Source organism: Dasypus novemcinctus, chromosome 15 (genome assembly GCF_030445035.2).
Source record: "Dasypus novemcinctus isolate mDasNov1 chromosome 15, mDasNov1.1.hap2, whole genome shotgun sequence".
Taxonomy (NCBI): domain Eukaryota; kingdom Metazoa; phylum Chordata; class Mammalia; order Cingulata; family Dasypodidae; genus Dasypus; species Dasypus novemcinctus.
The window spans coordinates 44049733-44071399 of NC_080687.1; the positions used below are offsets into that span (position 1 = coordinate 44049733).

At 35.1% G+C, this 21667-nt stretch overlaps 1 protein-coding gene across 4 annotated transcripts in view; it reads right to left on the reverse strand.

Moving 5' to 3' along the window:
• GPC5 (glypican 5) overlaps positions 1-21667 on the reverse strand; it is a 1751919-nt gene that overhangs the window by 1627831 nt on the left and 102421 nt on the right. For all 4 annotated transcript variants that reach the window (XR_009180619.2, XR_009180618.2, XM_071208238.1 and 1 more), the window contains exon 2: positions 14317-14478. Coding sequence is in view for 2 of the 4 variants with exons in the window: in XM_058276507.2 (XP_058132490.1) it covers positions 14317-14478 (162 nt within the window). In the remaining 2 variants the exon portion in view is untranslated. The remainder of the gene's footprint in view (positions 1-14316; positions 14479-21667) is intronic.

The window sequence follows — 21667 nt, forward strand, 5'->3', positions numbered from 1 at the left end:
TTTCTTTACACTGTTTACTAATATTGTTGAAGTTAACATTTAAAAATATAAAATAGGCTCAATTTAAATAATACTATAAATAAGCATCTAACATGTCTAAACTTTTGAAAGATGACTATGCTTTGTATGTATGTTTGATTTAGGAAGCACACTGCTCCCAAAATATCTAAGAGACAACAGGGTTATCCAAAAGCACTCAATTTAATTTCATCTTCAGAGCAAAGTGTGGTTATTTAAAATTTCTGTGTTCATGTAATAAATATAAGGAACTAGAAGATACATTATCTTACCATATAGGAGACTGAAGTATCACAGAACAGAGTAGAAAATATGAGTCAGAGAGAACAATGTGAAGATGGTGGTTTCATGGAATGATGGTGGAGAGCTGAAAAACACTTGCAAACATAGAAACTGAATGTTCAATTTGAAATTATTTGTGATTTTTGTATCTTACCTTTCTTTATCATCAGCACTAGATAAAATTTATTTCATACATATATCTTGGGTTAGTGCATGCATACATGTTTGTGTATGTGTCTGTTTGTATCTGTGTGTATATGGTGGTTAATTAAGAAAAAAACAAATTTCTCACTGGATTAACAAGGTATAAAAGAGATAGACGATAGCAAATGAGAAAGCAGAGGAGTAGACACAAGAGCAACCACATGGGTACAAGCCTAGGAAATGTGCAGGAAACTATAGAGAGTTTGGGGTATATGTAGAATGTGGAAAGAGTTCTGAATTTAGTTAAAACTTTAAGACTTGGCAATCCAAAGTAACATCTATATCTAGAAAATGATACAAAAATACATATAAAACATTCACAACATACCACATATCCTCTAAGTGTCCACACATATTCATATGGTTTATTCATAAGGTAAAAATAAAGAACATACACAATAAAGAAATGAATGTGAAAATCAGAAAAAAATGATATATTTTGAAAACAAGGCATTATTTCATACCTATCAGATCAGCAAAACTTTTAAAATCCTGACAATAGTAAATGTTGGGAAAGATGTCAAACAACTGCTCACAAACTACTAGTAAAAGTTAAATTTGTTCAACTATTACAAGAGCAATTTAGCAATATCTAATAAAGTTGACAATGTGCACAGCTTATAAACCACAATTTTACTTCTATATATAAGTGCTAGAGAAACACATACCATGGAGAGACATGAACAAGAATGTTCACTGCAGCATTGGTAAGTATAAAAAAATTGGAAATGACCAAAATTTCAATCAACAGAAGAATGGGTAAATTGTCCCATGTCTATACAAAGGAATTTTATAAATCAATTTAAATGGATTAATAAGATAAATCTCAAAAACATAGCTTGTTATAATTTCCCAAATGCCCTGTCCTTTACTCAACACATAGGTACTTTTTAAGAATCATCAGTGATTAATGATTTCTTCTGCAAAACTAAGAATCACGTAATATAAAGATAAAATGATAAACAATCTGATGAAATGACAACCCATATTCTAGGTATAAAATTTATAGTTCTCATATTAGAAAGATGTAAATGGAAATGTTTTTAATATAAAATCAAGAAATAATTGTTTACTTTATTATGAGGAAGTTACTGAGCTTACTAAGTGATATCAAAGCACCTATCATCAGTTATAATTAAAAACAACTAAAGTTTACTTGGTAAAGTTAAAGACAAAATGTGGCAAAGTAAAACTCATCTTAGGTAGATAGTTAATATGTTTTCCACTATTGATAAAATTTCCTGCAAAGCAAACTTTACTTTCAGCTGAAAATTAATTTAAATTCTTGCAACTTTTATTTAGAATACAAGGAAAATTACTCATTTTTCATTATTAATAGCAGCTCACTGACAGAGCTCCAAAAGACACAATTTTTAACATTTCAGAGGTAAAGGACAGTTGAGTAAAGACTGGTTGTACTGAATGCTGTATGAGATGACACACTAAACCACATACTGAGGGGGAAAAAGTACAATCACATCAATAATGCCATTGACAGAAACACATTAATATACCCCTTTGTAGCTTACAAAATTAATAAACAAATAAAATGTTAGCATATTAACAATCTGAAGAAGCCCATAAAAATAAAACACATGTACCATCTAAACTGTGGAGATAAGAGCTGTGCCATCTTGTTCACTAGATAGTCCTTAACACCTAACTGTGTTGGCACCTTATAGGTGCTCAACAGATATATTAAATACATTAATAAAGGAATAAAAGATAGCAAGGATGGAGGCAGGGTGGAAAGCAGGAGGTAAGGGAAGGAAGCTCTTTAATTTAATTTCAGAAGCAATTACTTACCTAGCACCATTCATTCATTTATTTTATTCATGCATTTCATTTAATTACATTTACTGAGCATCTGCCCTAGGTGCTAGGAATCGAGCAAAACAGGCAATTTTTCCCAACACTGTCAGCCTGAGGCTACCTGTTCTCTTATCCTTGAACTTTAGATCAGGTCATTCTCAGTATTAGATATAGCATAATTCCTTTATCCTTCCACATATTGTTCTTCCAAGGAATAATATTAAATATTATCTTCCTCTATAAAATGTAGCTGAAGTGAACAAAATAGCATTCAATTGCCAAATGTAACATTTCAACCCAAGAGGTTCAGCCAATCTCTCAAGTACTTACAATCAAGGTGTGAAATTTTTATTAACCAAGAGAATAAAATCATAAATAAAAAATTTAAACTTTTCTTGTTCTAAATATAATAATCACTCAGTTTTTTTGCAATAATGTTCTTTTAAAAATGCCATATATAAAACTGGAATTTTTCAAGAAAATTAGTATATAACATATATTTTAGAAATATCTGCACATATTTAATAATGAAAGAAACAGGAAAAGACATCTCTAAGGAAAGAGAAAACTTCTTAAACTTATCTTCTAAATCTTTAAAAAAAGCACAAGCTTTTCATAGTGTCCTCCCAAATATCCATTACTTTTATTTTTAAAGAAGTTTTTTTTTTTTAGATTACATGAATGTTGCATCTAAAACATACAGGATTCCCATATATGCCACCAGGTCCCCCTCCCTCCCCTTTCCCCCATTAACAACCTCTTTTATTAGTGTGTTACATTTGTTACAATTGATGAACACATATTAAAACAGTATTTTTTAAAGTCATGATGAAATTTTTATAAAGCTTTACATTAAAAAAATAGCCTTTATTATCTTATTTAAAAGATATTATCTTATTTAAAAGGATATTATCTTATTTAAAATGATAATTTTGAAAGCTGGATAAGAGTTTTTTTTTTACGGTAGATGACACATCCTCTGTCAACTTGTCCTATTTCTTCATGAGTCACCCCATACTTCAGAGTATAAATAAATAAAACATTTATAAAAATATTTCCAAAATATCTAAAGGAAGCAATCCTACACTCACAGTAAAACAGCTGAAGGGAAACTAACTCCTCCACATATCTCAGGCTGCTCTGCTTTATTTGTGAGCATTATTAAGCCTTTGAAAACGAAGAGCAGCTACTGTCTGCACAGTGACAAAGCCATCAATCCTCTTTGCAAACAGCACCAGACACAAGTACAGATACAACCTCTTTTACTTTGTAAAAATAATGCATAAGGGGCTACTTTATCATACAGTAAAGTCCCAGGTCATAATGACAGTCCCTACCAACAAGAGATTTATGTTTCGTTTCTTTCAATGAAATTCTTCAAATAAGTACTACAGCTGTCCCAGTAGGCTTACTGCAGTTTAGTTGGTATGTACCTTCCCAAGTGGCAGACTCAGGCTGACTGTGGATCGTACATATGATAACCTTAAGTCTCTTTTCAAGCATCAGTTTCCAGCACTGCTTCCTCTCACCCTGTCGAATTCCAGCCTCTTAGCCTTTGTCTCACAGTAGTGTCGCACTCACTGAATCTATGGTCTAAAGTAATCATCTCATTCAGCCGCATCCAAGGGATTGCACCAAAAAAACATGTCCCTGTGCGGTCTCTAACATCCATGGGAAAGGAACATCCCAGCCCAAAGTCTTCCAAGATCCACAATATCAATACACAACAGGTTAATATTTTTGAAGTAGGAAATAAAAATGGAAAATTACAAATTAAAAGCTCAAAATGTAGCAAATCTACTTGCATCATTTGAAAGATGAATTGATTTCTCTATTAAATTTTTCTCAAGTAGACTATTGATAAGTTTCCCAATAAAATGTGTTGCCTTAATTCTTCTAAGGAAAATAAAACTGGGAAGGAGAGGAATGATGGCAGCAGAGTAAGGAACTCCAAGAGTCAGCTCGTCTTACAGGGAAGTCAGTAATAACCCAGAGCTATTTAAAATTTTTATTTGGGGGATCTAGGAAACTAGAAGAGCATGCAACATCCTTGAAAGAATAGAAGGAGGAGACTACTCATCTGCAGCAAAGATTCATGAGTAGAGCATTCCAAGCTGAGAATGTTGGTGCCCATCCTCCACTGGCAACAATGCCACCATGGAAGCTATTCTGTGGCTGGAATTGAAAGCTCTACTTACCAAAAATGAAGGAGGAAGGGATGGGAGGGCACCAACTTCAGCTACTGATTAGTAAATTCAGCTGGCTAAAGTATAATCCTAGGAATAGCTGAAGTTTGAACCTGTCCTAGTCAGAAAGAAGCCAGCAGCTGCCATATAAACTCTTCCCTCAGCACAAGGGGAAGCGGGGCTGATTGAAAATCATAGTGACAGTAGGGACTGACTTCTTTCCACCCAGATTGGATTGCAGCTCTAAACTAAGCTCCAGGCCCATCTCCAGCAGGGAGAAAGCTGGGGGGACCTTCAATACCCTCTCGAGGCAAGTGCAGGCACTTTCAGCAGACACAGACTGAATACCCAGACACCTGTAACTCCATCCTAACCCTTAATAGGATAGGAGGGGAACTGTGGTTCCTCAGCCTCTCTGGGCACCTGCAGATGCTTTTGGAGCACATGGACTGGTTTGTTGAGCGCCTTGTGCTCCACACCCAAACCCATAGAATAGGAGGGGGTCGGTGTTTCCTCAGCCTCTCTGGATAACTGCAGATATTTTTGACCTCCACAAACTGGACTGTTGGGCACCTGTGGCTCCACCCCAAACCCTAATAGGAAAAGAGTAGGGGCAGTGTTTCCCCAGCCTCTTTGGGCAACTTCAGAAGCTTTTGGCCTACATGGACTGCTCTGCTGAGCACCTGAGGTCCTATCATCAGCCCTTAAAGGGCAGAAGGGACACTTGTCCTTCAGCCCCTCAGGGCAACTGCAGGAGCATTCAGCCCACACAGAGTAAACTGTTGGGCACTCCAAAGTGTCCATTCCAACCCCTGGCAGAAGAGGAAGAGAGCTGATGCTAGGTCAGTCTACCTGGGAACCTGTAGTCAGTTCTGACCTGCATGGCTTAGTTTACTGCCCATACCCGCAGCTCCAACCCTGCCCAAGAAGGGGAAGAAGGTGCATGAAGCTTCATCAGTCTCTCTGGGTAACTACAGGTGGTCTTGGTCTGCACAACTTGGATTATTACACATGGCTGCAGCTCAATCCCTACTCCTGGCAGAGGAGAAAAGCTGGAGAAGCATCATTGATTTGGGGCAACATAGGCAGCTTCAGCTTCCACAGCTTACAGTACCAACTACATCCTTGGCACCTACTAAATAACCAGCAAGAGAGAAAGGGCAAGAAAGCCCTAAACTCAAGAGAGAAACTGAGTCCAGAATAAATATATCTAGTAAGCCAGATGTCATGACAGCAACACAAAATTACAATCCATACCAAAAACAGGAAGATATTGCCCAAAGGAACATGATAAGCCTCCAGATGACATAAAGCAGAAAAAGTGCCAGCCAAGAATTTTATATCTGGCAAGATGGTCTTTCAAAAAGGAAGGGGAGTGTAAAATATTCACACATAAGCAGAAACTTAGAGAATTTGTAACCAAGAGACTGGCTCTGCAGGAAATACTACAGGGAGTTCTACAGCCTGAAAAGAAAGATAGGAGAGAGAGGCTTGTAAGAGAGTCTAGAAATTAAGATTATATCAGTAAAAGTAAGAATTGTCAAAAGAGTGGTGAAAATGAAATATGAGATAAAACCCAAAGGTCAAAATGGACAAAGTAAGAACTGCCTTTACAGTAATAACATTGAATGCTAATGGATTAAACTCCCCAATCAAAAGATGTAAACTGGCTGAATACGTAATAAAATATGAGCCATCTATACGCTGTCTACAAAAGACTCACCTTAGACTCAAGATACCAATAGACTGAAAGTGAAAGGCCACATATGCAGTAACAAAAAAAAGTTGAAGCAGCTGTACTTATATCAAATGAAACAGACTTGAAAAACAAAACTGTTATTAGAGAAAAGGAAAGACATTATATACTAATAAAAGGGGAACTTCACCAGAAAGAAATAATAATAATGTCCCAAATTACATGAGGAAAGCACTGGCAAAACTGAAAGGAGAAACAGATGTCTCTACAACAATAGTTGGAGACTTCAATACACCACTCTCAGCACTGATTAGAACAACTGAGCAGAGAATCAAACAGAGTTTGAATAATATGATAAATAAACTAAACCTAATAGATACATAAAGAACATTGAACCTCAAAACAGCAAGATATACATTCTTCTCAAATGCTCACGGATCTTTCTCCAGGATAGACTATATGTTGGGTCACAAAGCATATTTCAATAAATTCAACAAGATCAAAATAGAGAGAATAACAAAACCAAATTTTGGTTTCTTCGAGGAGACTAACAAAATTGACAAAACCTAAGCTAGAGTGAAGAAAAAAGGAGGAAGATGCAAATAAATGAAACCAAAAATGAAAATAGGGATATTACTAATGACCCCATAGAAATAGGAGAGATCATAAAAGGATACTATAAACAACTATATGCCAACAAACTAAACAATGTATATGAAAAGGAAAAATTCCTAAGAACCTATTAACAATCTAAACTGACTCTAGAAGAAATAGAAGGACTCAACAAACCAATCATAAGTCAAGAGATTAAAATGGTCATCAAACAACTCCCCAAAATGAAAGACCAGGAGCAGATGATGGTTTCACAGGTAAGTTTTGCCATGCATTCAAAGAAGATTTAATACCAATCTTACTCAAACTCTTCCAAAAAACTAAACAAAGAGGAAGACAATATCACCCTAACACCAAAGCCACATGAAGACAGGAGCACTGCTACATTCTGTAATGGGACAGCAAGAATGAGTACAGGGGCAGTGCCTAGTAAAGTAGGATGAACCATTGCAACATGCCCTTGATATTGACGATTATACTTATGAAAAATTGAAATTTAGCCTAGTATTATATACTGCCTAAAAGTTACCTCCTGAGGGTAATGTGGCCTCTCTCTAAACCAAACTCAGCATATAAATGCATACCTTCCCCCTAGCATGGGACATGACTCCCAGTGATAAGTCTCCCTGACACCAAGAAATTATTACCAAGCACCAAACTAGCAATGCACCTGGAAAAAGACGTTAACCAAAAAGATAAAAGGGTAAATACAAATGAATTTTTATGACTAATCGATTTCAAAGTGAGTTGGGAGGACATTCCAGAGGTTACATTTATGCATCTCTCAGCAAGATCTCCTTGACTGAGTCAATAAATATTACCTCAAATAACAGGGCTCCTAAGGGATCCAGAGACATTCAGACTCTACAGGCAGAGCACAGAGCTAAGAAGTTTGGCATTCTGCTGGTGGGATATACTTTGAAATTTATGCTCCCTAGTGTGACAGAGTGTACTCATTTGTGGTTTCCCTACACATGGCTATTCTGCCCCTTCTATTTGAACCTACAGTTACTACTGTACTCAATAGGCATATGTCCAAGAAACTTAAATCTTTCATCCATCCATGTGCCAGTTGGGTCCTGAATCTCAGCAGAGTTGCAATACCTACTCTCAATTAAAAATAGAGTGGGTACCACCAACCCAAAACCCTCAATATTGGGGAATAAGCAATGAACTAAAGTAGAGCTATTATTATTCTATTGTAGAATTATTATTATTATAGCAATGGAAGAACTTGTATCATTGATATAAAGGCAGTGGCCACCAGAGGTTCTGAGGGGAGGGAGTGGGAAAAATAGGTGTAATATGGGAGCATTTTTGTGACATTGGAATTGTCCTGCATAACACTGCAATGGTGGATACAGGCCATTACATATTTTATCATAACTTACAAAATTTCATAGGACAGAGTGTAAACTATAATGTAAGCTATAACCCACAGTTAGTGGCAATGCTTCAACATGTATGTGTTTATCAAGTCTAACAAATTTATCACTAATGAAGGATATTGTTAATGTGGGAAAGTATGGGAGAGGTAGGGAGTGGAGCATATAGGAACCCCTATATTTTTTATGTAACATTTATGCAATCTAAAGTATCTTAAAAAAATTTTTTTTAAGTATTAGAAAAAAGGTATGAAAAAAGAAAATTACAGACACATTTCCCTAATGAATATGGACACAAAAATCCTCAACACAATACTTGTTAACTGAATCCAAAAACATATTGAAAGAATTATCTATCATCATCCAATGGGTTTATATCAGGCATTCAAGGGTGGTTCAACACAAGAAAATCAATCAGCATAATACACCACATTAATAAATCAAAGAAGAAAAATAACATGATCCTATCAATTAATGCAGAAAAGGTATTTGACAAAATACAGCATCCTTTCTTGATAAAAGTACTGCAAAAGATAGGAATTGAAGGAAACTTTCTCAACATGATAAAGACCATATGTGAAAAACCCCCAACTAACTTTTTTGTACTCAGTAGTAAAAGACTGAAAGCTTTCCCACTGAGATCAAGAACAAGACATGGGGAAGCGGATATGGCTCAAATGATAGAGTGTCCACCTACCATATGGGAGGTCCAGGGTTCAAATCCAGGGCCTTCAGGCCCATGTGGTGAGCTGGCCCAAGTGCAGTGCTGCTACACACAGGAATGCCATGCCATGCAGGGTTGTCCCCCATTTGGGAAGCCCCACACACAAGGAGTGCACCCCTCAAGGAGAGCCACCCTGTGCAAAAAGTGCAGCCCACCCAGGAGTAGCTCCACACACACAGAGGGCTGACGCAGCAAGATGAGGCAACAACATCAAAAAAAGAGACACAGATTCCTGGTGCCACTGAGAAGACAAGCAGACACAGAGGAGCACACAACGAATGGACATAGGAAAGCAAACAACAGGGGGGTTGAAGGGATCAGAAGGGAAGATAAATAAATAAAAATTAAAAAAAAAAAAGAACAGGACACGGATGCCCACTGTCCTCACTATTGTTCAGTATAGTGCTAGAGGTTCTAGCTAGGGAAGTCTGGCAAGAAAAAGAAATAAAAGGCATCCAAATAGGAAGGGAAGAAGTCAAACTTTTGTTATTCACAGATAAGATGAGAACGTCCAAAAAAATCACAGATAAGATGAGAAAGTCCAAAAGAATCTCCCACAAAGCCACAAAGCCACTTCAGCAGAGTGGCTGGCTACATTAATACACAAAAATCGGTAGTGTTTTTATACACTAGTAATGCACATTCTGAGAAGAAGCCAGGTTAAAAAATTCTCTTGACAATAGTAACAAAAAGAATCAAATATTTAGGAATAAACTTTACCAAGACGTAAAGCACTTGCAGTCAGAAAACTACAATGCACTGATTTAAAAAAATCAAAAAAGACCTAAATAATTGGAAGAAGATTCCATGCTCATGGATTGGAAAACTAAATAACATTGTCAATTCTACCCAAATTGATAAACAGATTCAATGCAATCCCAATAAAAATCCCACTAGCATTTTTTAAAGAAATGGAAAACATAATTACCAAATTTATTTGGAAGGGTGAGGGGTTCCTAATAACCAGAAACATCTTAAAAAGGAAGAGTAAAGTTCTCTCTTCTGGACCTTACATCACATTACCTAGCTACAATGGTAAAAACAGCCTGGTACTGGCAGAAAGACAGACACATAAACCAATGGAACTAACCTAATGGTTCAGAAACAGACCCTCACATCTGTCAAGCGATTTTTGACAAGGCTGTCAAACCCACTCAGCTGGGTCAGAACAGTATATTCAACAAATGGTACTGGGAAACTAGACAGCAATATCCAAAAGAAAGAAAGAGTACTACTACTATGTCAAACCTTATACAAAAATTAACTCAAAATGGAACAAAGAGCTAAATGTAAAAGCAGAACCAAAAATCTCCTAGAAGATACAGGGAAATATCTTTAAGACCCAGTGGTAGGTGGTGGATTCTTAAAACTTATACCGAAAATACGAACACTAAAAGAAAACATGGATAAATGGGACCTCCTCAAACTTAAACACTTTGTGTTTCAGATGGCTTTGTCAAGAAAGTGAAAAGGCAGTCACTCAATGGGAGAAAGTATTTGGAAACCACATATCTGATAAGGGTTTGATTTTCATTTCATATAAAGAGACCATACAACTCAACAATAAAAAACAGTAATCCAATTAAAAACTGGGCAGAAGCCTTAAATAAACATTTCTCCAAAGAGGAAATACAAATGGCCAAAAAGCACATGAAAAGATGTTTAATATCCCTAGCTATTAGGGAAATGCAAATCAAAATGACAATGAGATATCATCTAACACTGCACAGAATGGCCATCATTAAAAAACAAACAAAACAGAAAACAATAAGTGCTGGAGAGAATGTAGAGAAATAGGAACACTCCTTCACTGTTGGTAGGTTGTAAAATGGTGTAGCCTCTGTGGAAGACAGTTTGGCGGTTTCTCAGGAAGCTAAATATAGAACTGCCATATGATCCAGCAATTCCTCTACTAGGGATATATCCAGAAGAACTGAAAATTGTGACACAAATAGACATTTGCCTACATATGTGGCATTATCCACAATTGCTTAAAGATGGAAACAACCCAAGGGTCCACCAACTGATGAATGTATAAACAAAATGTGGTATATACATATAATGGAACTATGCTGCTTAAGAAGAAATGAAATTGGGAGACATATGATAACATGGATGAACCCTGAAGATATTATGTTAAGTGAAATAAGCCAGACACAAAAAGGATAAATATCGCATGGTCTCACTAACATGAACTAAACACGAAGAATAAACGCACAGAGTTAAAACCTAGAATATAGGTTATTAGGAGATAAAAGGGTGTGAAAAGGTGTACTGATGCGCTTTATGTATGTAGAAGTTTTAATTAACTTGGCTGTAAAAGTGTGGAAATGGATAGATTTGATGGTAACACTTTATAGTAAGTAGACTAATGCAGCTGGTTTATAAATGGGATTGTGACTGAAAAGTGTAGTCTAGGGATAAAAAAGCCAATTGAAAGAAAGCTACAGAATAATCTAGGGACTAAATAACACAGGGAATCCAGAGGTATATGAGAATTGTGGTTAATAATATAAATAGAAGAATGTCCTTCTATGAACTACAGCAAATGTACATCACTCTTGCAAGGTGGTAAGAATGTGAAAAAGCATGGGAAAAATACAATTAATGTAACCTATGGATTATAGTGAACAGCAATTATACTGTAATATTCTTGTATCAATGCCAAAGATATACTGTGTTAATAATAGGGAGTATGGAAAAAATACACCAAATATAAGCTATAGACCAGGGGTTCTTAACCTTTTTTGTTCCATGGATCTCTTTGCCAGTCAGGAGAAAATCACAGACCCCTTACTATGCCCACACTATACTGTGAATTATTCAATAAATATATCATACATGCACCAACACGTCCCCATAAGAATGTTTTTTTGACTTTCAATTCAAGCTCACAGACCCCTGGTTAAGAACCCGTTATACACCATAGTTAATGGTAATGTCTGATGATATTGTCTCATAATCTGTAACAAATATTCCACAACAATGTGGAGTGCTGGCAGAAGGGTGTTGTATGGGAATTCCACACATGTGCATGATTGTTTTTTAAGTTCACAACCTTTCTATTAAAAATATATTTTTAAAAAATTAAGACAGTTATTTTCAGATATTTTAATTGTAAAGAAAAGAAGATCAAAAGCATTTTACTTATTGATACAAAAGTCTACTTAGTTATAATATCACAAATGTGTGCTCTGAAATTGTTGAGCAAAAACATCTAAACTTATTTTTATGGAAATCAAAAGACAGCTATTTATTCCTTTCATTAAATTAAAAGTGGATATTCTTGTAAGGAATTTGTTCCAGTAAAGTTAGCCTTCAGGCAAATTTCTTCCAAATCAGCATTGCCTTCTCATGATTGTTAAATAAACCCTGGCATTCAACAAAGGGAAAAATTATAATTTATTATAACATACCATATTTAGTAAAGCCTCAACCCTTTTTTATTTTTTCATAATTAATTTTAAATAAACACACAACAATCCACTGCAGACAGCAGATACAACTTACAGAAAGAAAAAAAGTTCACATGAAATTACATGAAAATCTGGTAGATACAGACATTCCCCACTACTGAAGTAATCAGCAGGCTTTCAGTCATATTGTCAAAACTTTCAACAGACTCAACTTATACTAAATATCTAGAAATCTCATGTTTCATATTTTCCCAATCTTTTTTTATTTAATGTGCTCTTTATGGATCAATTTACCAAGAATATGTGATGAGTTTATTACAGGATCTTTGAAGACAGAAGAAAATATTTTCATTAGTTTTATCAGCAACACAATATTGAAATAACATGCAATGAGTGCCCATGTATTAGTAACTTTTGGCACTTTCTTCACTTTCTTTCATCTATATAGTTAATGTTATCATTCCAAAAAGTAGGTTTTATTTGTTGTGATCTTCTTCAGTCTTATATTCTTATAGGGAGGCATATAATTTTACATTAAAAGATGAGAAAATATAATGAATCTTCCCTGCTCTAAAGCTTTAAGGATTCTTTCAAGCTTAGGCTGATACTTCAGTGTTTTCAATATGAGTCCAGCTCCACTTTTCAAGTATATGACCCACAATTCTCAACCATAAACCCTCTGTTACGGCCAGACTGGTCTATTCACAGCCCATTTATTTCTAAAATGCATTTTCCATATTGTACACTCTACAGTTTTCATGAGAACTCATTATTCTTTAACTTTCTATGAATGATCACTGTCTTCTAGTTCAGCCAGTTCAAATTACAAATCTTCATTTAAAGGCTTATCAATAAGTTTCTCTCCCACAATTTCACATGAATAAATCCCATAACAGGTCTACAGTTGTTTAAAAAAACTTCTAAAGAAATTACTAAATTAAAACATCTTAAAAATCTGGCATTTCACAATTCCTACAAAAAACATCAATTCCTCATGAACTATATATTAAGTTAAATTTTATTCTGATATGCTGTATTTATTTTATATAAGAAGTGTGGTTTTAAAAATTAATCAGCCTTGTCATTTAATAATCTATGTAAACAAAGTATGAACTATTTAAATAGATTGACAATATACTTATTAAAAGAGAAGACTAACAGAAGTTATGCTCTGCATTAAACAAAAGCAATACATTTTTTTAAAAGCACTGCAATCTACATATTTTCATTCTTGTCATGTACAGAATAGCTAATGCTATATAAAAGGAAAAATAAAGATATTTTATTGTAGTAATAAGAAATTTTATAGAATAGATGACTAAAATGAGAAATAGATCATCTATTTTTCAGTGTGTCCTGTAATTTTATAACCCATTAATTTTATTTCTGAACATATTGCTTGAAATAAGGTTGAGTACTAGTCTTAGCTGATCCCTAAACATCCAATTAATATTTCATATTTTACTATTTATCAGACTTGCCTGAATTGATATATTACACTAGTATTCTCATGAAAATCACATGAGATTTCAAGAGAAAAATTAGTCAAATATTTCTTCATATCATATTTTTAAAAATAAATCTATAATTACCGAATTGAAAGCACTGATATTTTATATTATAATTTTTTTTCATGTTGCAGAAACCTAGAAATTACATGAATTTACATTAAAGTAAAAGCATGGGTCAGAATATTGGGGCACATGGAAGAACCCTAAAGCACAGATTTTCAAGAACCATTTCACTAGTATAACAATTTCTCCAGAAGAAATCAATATATATGCCATATATATTCCATCATGCCCCAGGTTGATGGAAACAAATTCTGAAGGGTAGGGAGAGCTAAATCCTCATTTTTTAACAGAATAATATGCAAATACAAAGAAAAAAATTAAGGCAAGTTTACAAGTATAATCATAATAGGCAAATTATAATAATTAACAAGTCTGGTCCCAAGTTCAGAACTCAAGATACATTTTACCTTGAAAAGCAGCTGCATTTCGAGATATTAGAAACTTTAATGTAGAGCTGGATGTTTGAAGCACCTGTTGCATATCTTGGCGACTTGCAATTTGGTAGCTCTCCTCCATCTTCTTGGTGCAGCATGTGGGGTTTTGGGATAGGCAAACTTGAAGATCAGATCCTGGAACACACAATTTTTCCAGAATGATTACCTTTTCATTTAACAAACATTACATACTATATAACAAGCACTATGATCAGGTTTGCATACAAGGGTCCTTATTCTAAGTGAGGAATTGCTACAAGAAAATTTATCTATTCTCCATTAACACAACTATGAAGCAAAGCATTTCTAAACCATTAACCCTTTACCTGAATGTTTCATTTAATTTTTGCTCGAATATTAAATATGTTTACTCAAGAGAAAAAAATTAAATATTATCAATTCAGTCAATTACATAGCAACTAAACATTTTATAGAAAATTATATGGTGTAAAATAATTGTTTTCCTAAGGAAATAAAACATAACTTTTTCCATCAAATAAAAGTAAAAAAAAACTTCACTTGATTTTTCAGTTCACCATAATGCTTGTACTTCCTGTGAATAAGCTATTATTTGCAATATAATATGATAGGGGATCAAGGCCTCCATGGGCCGAAACCCAGCATCTAAAAATCTTGCTAGAAATAATTTCTACCATTAAAAACAGTTTTTTTGTTTTATAGCCATATTCAGAACACTTCTGTAAAGATGCACATTACAGGAAATGTAAAAATATACATATATGTAATACGGTATTCATTTTTATTATTTTTTAGTCAAACTATATATTTAAAATTCAAAAAATAAAATAGTAGACAAAAGGCAGCTCAACAAGATATTGAAGTTCTAACCAGGCACTTTTATCTCATCTAATTCCAAAAACAAACTCAATTGTTCCTCCAGTGTTCAGAAAGATACACAGTTGAACAGAGATTTGTTAAATGACATAGTTAAGGTCTCATTATTAATGGAAAAAATGAAGAGAGAAAAACGCTCATAAAACCAAACCCCATTCTTTCTTTACCTGTACCACTTATACAGTATCTTCTTTTCTTTTGCTACAAAAAATTTTCCTTTGGTTAACAAAAGGATATAAATTACATTAGTTCTATTTTTCCCATGTATCGCCACATTTTGAACACCTTGTAATAGAAAAACACTCCTGTATTTATATTATTGACCACAATCCCCAACTACCACTAAAATTACTGTAATACATTCCCTATATTATCCTCCAGCTTTTCTCCAAATAGTATTAACTTCCCTAGACAAACTTGTTCAGCCACAATCATATCCATAAATTGACAGTCTGTAATACTCATTATACTGTGTTACCATCAACTCCATCCATTACCAAATACATACAATTGACCTAATTAAAATTCTACATACATCCATCATCACCTCACCCTTCTCAACCCATATTCCATCTCTCACCAACCTATACTTCACAATCCAAGTCCATAAATCTACCCGTTGTATTTAGTTCATGTCAGTGACACCAAACTATCCTTTTGCGTCTGGTTTATTTCATTCAACACAATGTCCTCAAGTTTCTTCCATGTTGTCATGTGATTCCCCAATTGATTTCTTCTTACAGCTGAATAGTATTCTATCATATATATATATATATATATATACATCACATTTCAATTATCCCTTCATCAGTTGATCGACACTTTATTCCTAAATGGAAAGACTAGATATGGTTCAGAGAAGATCATTAATAGCGATTGGGGAAAATAACCAATGAATAAATACTAAGGTATATAAGCTTTTAACATAGGGAAGACTGTTAGAAAATAAATAAAAATAATAAAAAATAACAATAGATCATTGCAAATCTCTCTCCAGAGTTTAAATATCATTTTAATAGACCACATTCTTAAACATGACCTATAAAGGTCCAAATGTGATCCCTCCCACTCTCCTCCCCCACCTCAAATAACATTGGTCCTTATATTCTTCCCAGACACTGAACTTATTTCAATTTCTCATATTCACCAACCTTCTTGGACGGAGCCATTTCCCATACTACTCCCTCCACCTAGGACACTCTTGTCCTACGTGTGCTCACTCACAAAAGTAGCACATTCACACCTTCACCCGGTTAATTCCCATCTGTTTTTCTATAGAACTGAATTCAGTCTTCCCAAGAAAAATTTTCTTTACCTTTCCAGGTAGCTCGGGTTCCTATTACATGCTCGTGAAGTGCCACATACGTTTCCACTACAGTTACCGCGCTTGTAATTTTATATTCCTTAATATGATTACTCATTAATTAGTTTCCCCACCTATACTGTATCACTCTATGAGGAGGAGTTTTTGCTCACTATTATGTTTCTCTGCTCATCACTATGAAAAACACATCATAAACATTCAATTTCCATTTATTAAACCAACAGTTGAGAACATCATGTATCCATACAATCAGGCAAAGTTTTGTATATATATTATATCATTTTATCCATTTATCCACACACCAATCCCATGATATAGGTACCATTACTAACACATTGAGAAAAGGGAGGCAAAAAGAAGTGTTGAAAACTGGCCAGGGTCACAGAGCTACAAATAACAAAAGGGCAGAGCTAGTGTTTCAAAACAGGCAGAAAGACTCACAAGTTACACTCTTCACCACTCTACTGAAAGGAAAGCTCTGGTCTTAAATCTATGAAAGGTTGATCTACAGACATAACTGACCATTTCCTATTCCTATTTTTGAAAAAAAGTTATCTGTTTAGTAAGTTGCAAAAAAAATACATTTTAGGTTAAAAAACATCCAAGGAGTTTTACTGAAAAATAAAATAACTTAAAATAGGGAGTTACAGACTCGGCATTTGTGTTTTGGCCCAGTATTCAACAGTGGAAACTACACTTAGAAAGTAAGCTTAAAAATTGCCTCCATTGCTATCTTAAAACAGAACATGGGAGAGAAACCTTCATGTCTCAGTAACTCTGGGACATAGCAATTTAGAACACTTTGAGAAAATACATTCCTCAAGCTGAGGAGGGTTTGTATTGATTGAGACTCTCATTTAGAATCTTAGACGTTTATAATGACAACACAAAACCAAATATCAAACCAAATTAGGGTACTAATAAGAGCCAGTTATGTTTAAACTGCACAACATTTTCATCAGTATTACTTCAAGATATGGTTAGAGTTCGATTCACAGTCGCAAAGGAAAAGGGGCACAAGAAACTGAAATCAGTAATCTTGCTTCCTATATCAGTCCAAAACATAGACAAATGAACTAAACAAAGTTGTCAGGGGAAGGATCATACCTTATATTTGTTCACAGAATAAGCACAAAGGACTAATAAGATGCTCGTTGATAAAAGGCCAAAGTGAATAGAATAGGCAACATGAGAAAGCAAAGCCAGAGTGAACTGAAACAGATACTACATGGTAAAAAGAGGCATTTTAAAAATATTTGAAAGTACAGCTTCAAAAAACATGGCATAACTGCAGAATGCTCTGAAACAGCAAGAGAAAAACAGATAACCTAAGCTCAAGAGCAGCAGTTGTGGTTTTGAACAGTAAAATTGAGCTCCATAGGAAATAAAGTACTAAAAACACAAAATTTAAAAACATTTGTCTCCCCACTATAGAGGCCTTCAAATATAATTGTGGGTTTTTTCTGGATTTTTCACCCAGAAGCAGCAGTGTTGGTTAATATGTCTTCCTCTCTGTTTCTGAGCATTAGAAACTGTTAACAGCCATCTCCCTGCTTGCATGTGGCTGTTGTTGTTGTTGTTTTTTAATATATTAAAGAAGAACACTGGAACATTCTGGGAAGATGGTGGCAATGGCAGTGAAGTTTTTCACTATCTTCAAATCTCTATTTAAAAATAGAACAAACAACTAAAAAAATAAAACCAAAAAAATAACAAAACTAGAAAATATGCTACCCCAACAAACTCCAAAATAAAAGCAGGGTGCAGACAAACCAACAGCAAGGTCTTTACAGGCTCAGAGTCAGGGCAAGAAGAAAAAAAAAGAAGCAGTTGGGTAGTATCTGGAGGACCAGAGAACAGAAGAATCCCAAAATAGCCAACAGGAATTCACAGGAAAGGACTGTGGACCAATTTGAGAAAAGCAGTTGAAACCAGGAAAGTTTGAATGCGTGCAAAGAACCCATGGTAAAAAGGAATGAATGAGCAGAGGTCTAGACCACTATTAATTTTTAAAACAGATGCAGCAGGGATATTTTCCAGGACAGAACCCCACCCAGGAGAAACTTCTGGAAGTGGAACTGAAATTAAACAGAATAAGGATTACAAAAAAGAAGGTCAGACCAAAGTGAAAAGGTAAATAAATTCAGGAAAACTCAGGAAACAGTAGCCAAATTTTAAACAATACAAAATAACAACAGAAGAGAAATCTCTATAAAGTTAGAAAAGCTATTCTAAATCCTGTCTCAATCTAAATATTTAGAAAAAAAACTAATATCACATAAAATAAATATGAAGAAAGGACTGAGGTCAAATCTCACAGTTATTACAATGAAAAAGATAATAAGGAACAGAAAGAAAGTCAGGAAAACATACCCAAACAACAGATCAAAACTTTGGCAGACTATTTCAAAGAAGCTGAAAAGAAAAGGACATATAACATGAAATAACGAAATAAATCAGAATTATAGAAGCTCAGATAAGAGAGGACAGAACTCAGGAAAGAACTAGAAATAAAAGAAAAAAATTCAGAAATGAAGACTAAACTAAAAGGAACACAAGAGCCAACACACACAAAGTTACTGCCTTAAGAAAAATAGATGAAAAAGAAATTTTTAAATATCAAAAGGAATAGAGGGACTTGAGAGTGACAACAAATATGGAAGAGAGGTAAATAACATTCAGATAATGTAAGCCACTGAAGAAGAAAATAGGACAAATACTAAAAACTGTATTTCATGTTATTCTGAAAGTGTTCTGAGTATAATAAAGGATAAAATAAAAAAGTATCAATGGAATACTCAAATTCTATTTTCTATTTCTATCCTCTGTCTTTGAAAATATGGATTTTTAGTATGAAAGAAAGAAGATACAAATGCAATAAAGAAAAGGTTATGTAGAAGCTACGTAATCTTGATTTTGAACTAATCAATATTAAATCATGCAGAATTTCACCTTTAAAAATACATACTTCCTGGCTTCACTGAAAAGGCCTAGAAACAATGACTAACCAACCATCATGTCCCTTGTGCCCATTTCTCTCAAAAAGAAATCACTGTTTCTTGAAGAAACAGCTCATTCCAGGTCTAGAGCAAGAAATATGTAAGATGCCAGACTAGCTAAAACATCTTTATCAGAAAACAAATAAGCAATCAAAGAAATTAGTAGGCTCACATCAAAAGGACATAGGAGGAACAAGATGGAAGCATAAGACACTTCAGGGTGCCATTCTTCCCTTGAATCTTTGAAAAAACAGAAAAAAAAATGGCAGAGTCATCTTCTTCAAAACTCTGAAAAGCAGTTGAAGGGTTGCAGTAAGTGGGCAAGTACCAAATCAAAAAACACAGCATTAAAAATGGTAGGAGGGGGAAGTAGATTTGATTCAATGGATAGAGCATCTGCATACCACATGGGAGGTCCAAGGTTCAAACCCAGGGTCTCCTGACCTGTGTGGTGAAGGTGGCCCACACACAGTGCCAATGCACACAAGCAGTGCCATGCCATATAGCACTGTCCCCCATGTAGGGGAACCCCATGCATGGGGCCCCATAAGGAGAGCCGCCCCACATGAAAAAAGTACAGCCTGCCCAGGAGTGGGGTCACACACACGGAGAGCTGATGCAGCAAAATGACACAACAAAAAGAGACACAGATTCCCGGTACCACTGACAAGAATACAAGCAGACCCTGAAGAATGCACAGCGAATGGACACAGAGAGCAGACAGCTGGGGAGAGGGGGGGAGCAAGGGGAAATAAAGAAATAAAAAATATATCTTAAAAAAAAAAATGGTAGGAGGGGTTGAGCTACTCAACCACTTGGTAGCTAAAGTGGTTGAGCACCTATTTCCCATATATCAGGTCCTGGGTTCAATCCCCAGTACCTCCTAAAAACAAGAACAAACAAACGAAAAAACCAACTCAGGGAAGCTGGTGTAGTTCAGTGGTTGAATGCTGGTGTGGCATTTGGGGATTATTTATTAAGAAAAAAAAAAGATTGTTTGCTGAATTAAATTCAAAGATTTTAAGTTTCTTTGATTAAATCAAGTTAGGGATTTTGATTTGACCACATCAGTAGGGCATGACTCCGGGTTGAGTCCCCACCCCCTCGATGGGCTCATATAAACAGACACTCACTCAAGAAGTTACACAAGAAGAGAGAGTTCTCTATAGTTGCCAGAAGGGAGAACTTTGATCCTGCAGCCCAGTGAAGAGACCTGAGCCATTTGCCTGATAGCTTGCAGCTGAGCAGCTGAGCAAGCCTGGGAAGAAATAAACCCTATATCAGACTGATATAGGAAGCCCTGAGAGATGAGCCCTATGCCAGTCTACAGCTGAGATCAGAATAACCTGGGCACATGGAGCCTTAAGAGGAAGAAGGAAGGAGAGACCAGGCAGAGATCACATGCCATATTACTTCAATATATGGCAGCTGACTTTCCTGAGAAACTGCCTCTTATGGTACCTTGAGTTGTACTCTTTAGGGCCTTGTAACTGTAATCTTTTACCCCAAATAAATACCCTTTGTAAAAGCCAACAGATTTCCGGTATTTTGCAAAATGAGGGTAAGTTTAAAGTCTTCACAGACAAACAAAAACTGATAGAGTATGTTACCAAAAGACAAGAATTATAAGAGATTCTAAAGGGAGTGCTGCCGCCCGAAATGAAAGAAAAAGGGTGAGAGACTTGGAGAAGAATGTAGAAATGAAGATTTTTAGGAAAGGTAAATTAAAGGGTAAAAGGCAGATGATAGTAAAATATTACAACAGAAAACCAAAGGACAAAATGGACAATTTAAGTAATGCCTTTACAGTAATAACATTGAATGTTAATTGCTCAAATCCCCAATCAAAAGGCATAGACAGGTAGAATGGATTTTAAAAATTTGAGTCATCTGTATGCTGTCTAAAAGAGACTCACCTTAGCCATAAGGACACAACCAGGTTGAAAGTGAAAGGCTGGAAAAAGACATTCGATATAAACAGTACCGCAAAAAAGTGGGTATAATGATATTGTGGCAGATTGATATTATTTATGAATTCAAAAAAGGAGGTATTAATTATGTTTTTAAACTGGTCTGTCCTCTGGGCATGATACCCTTTGATTATATTAGACTTAGCTGAGATGTTTTTGATTAAATTATGTTAAGA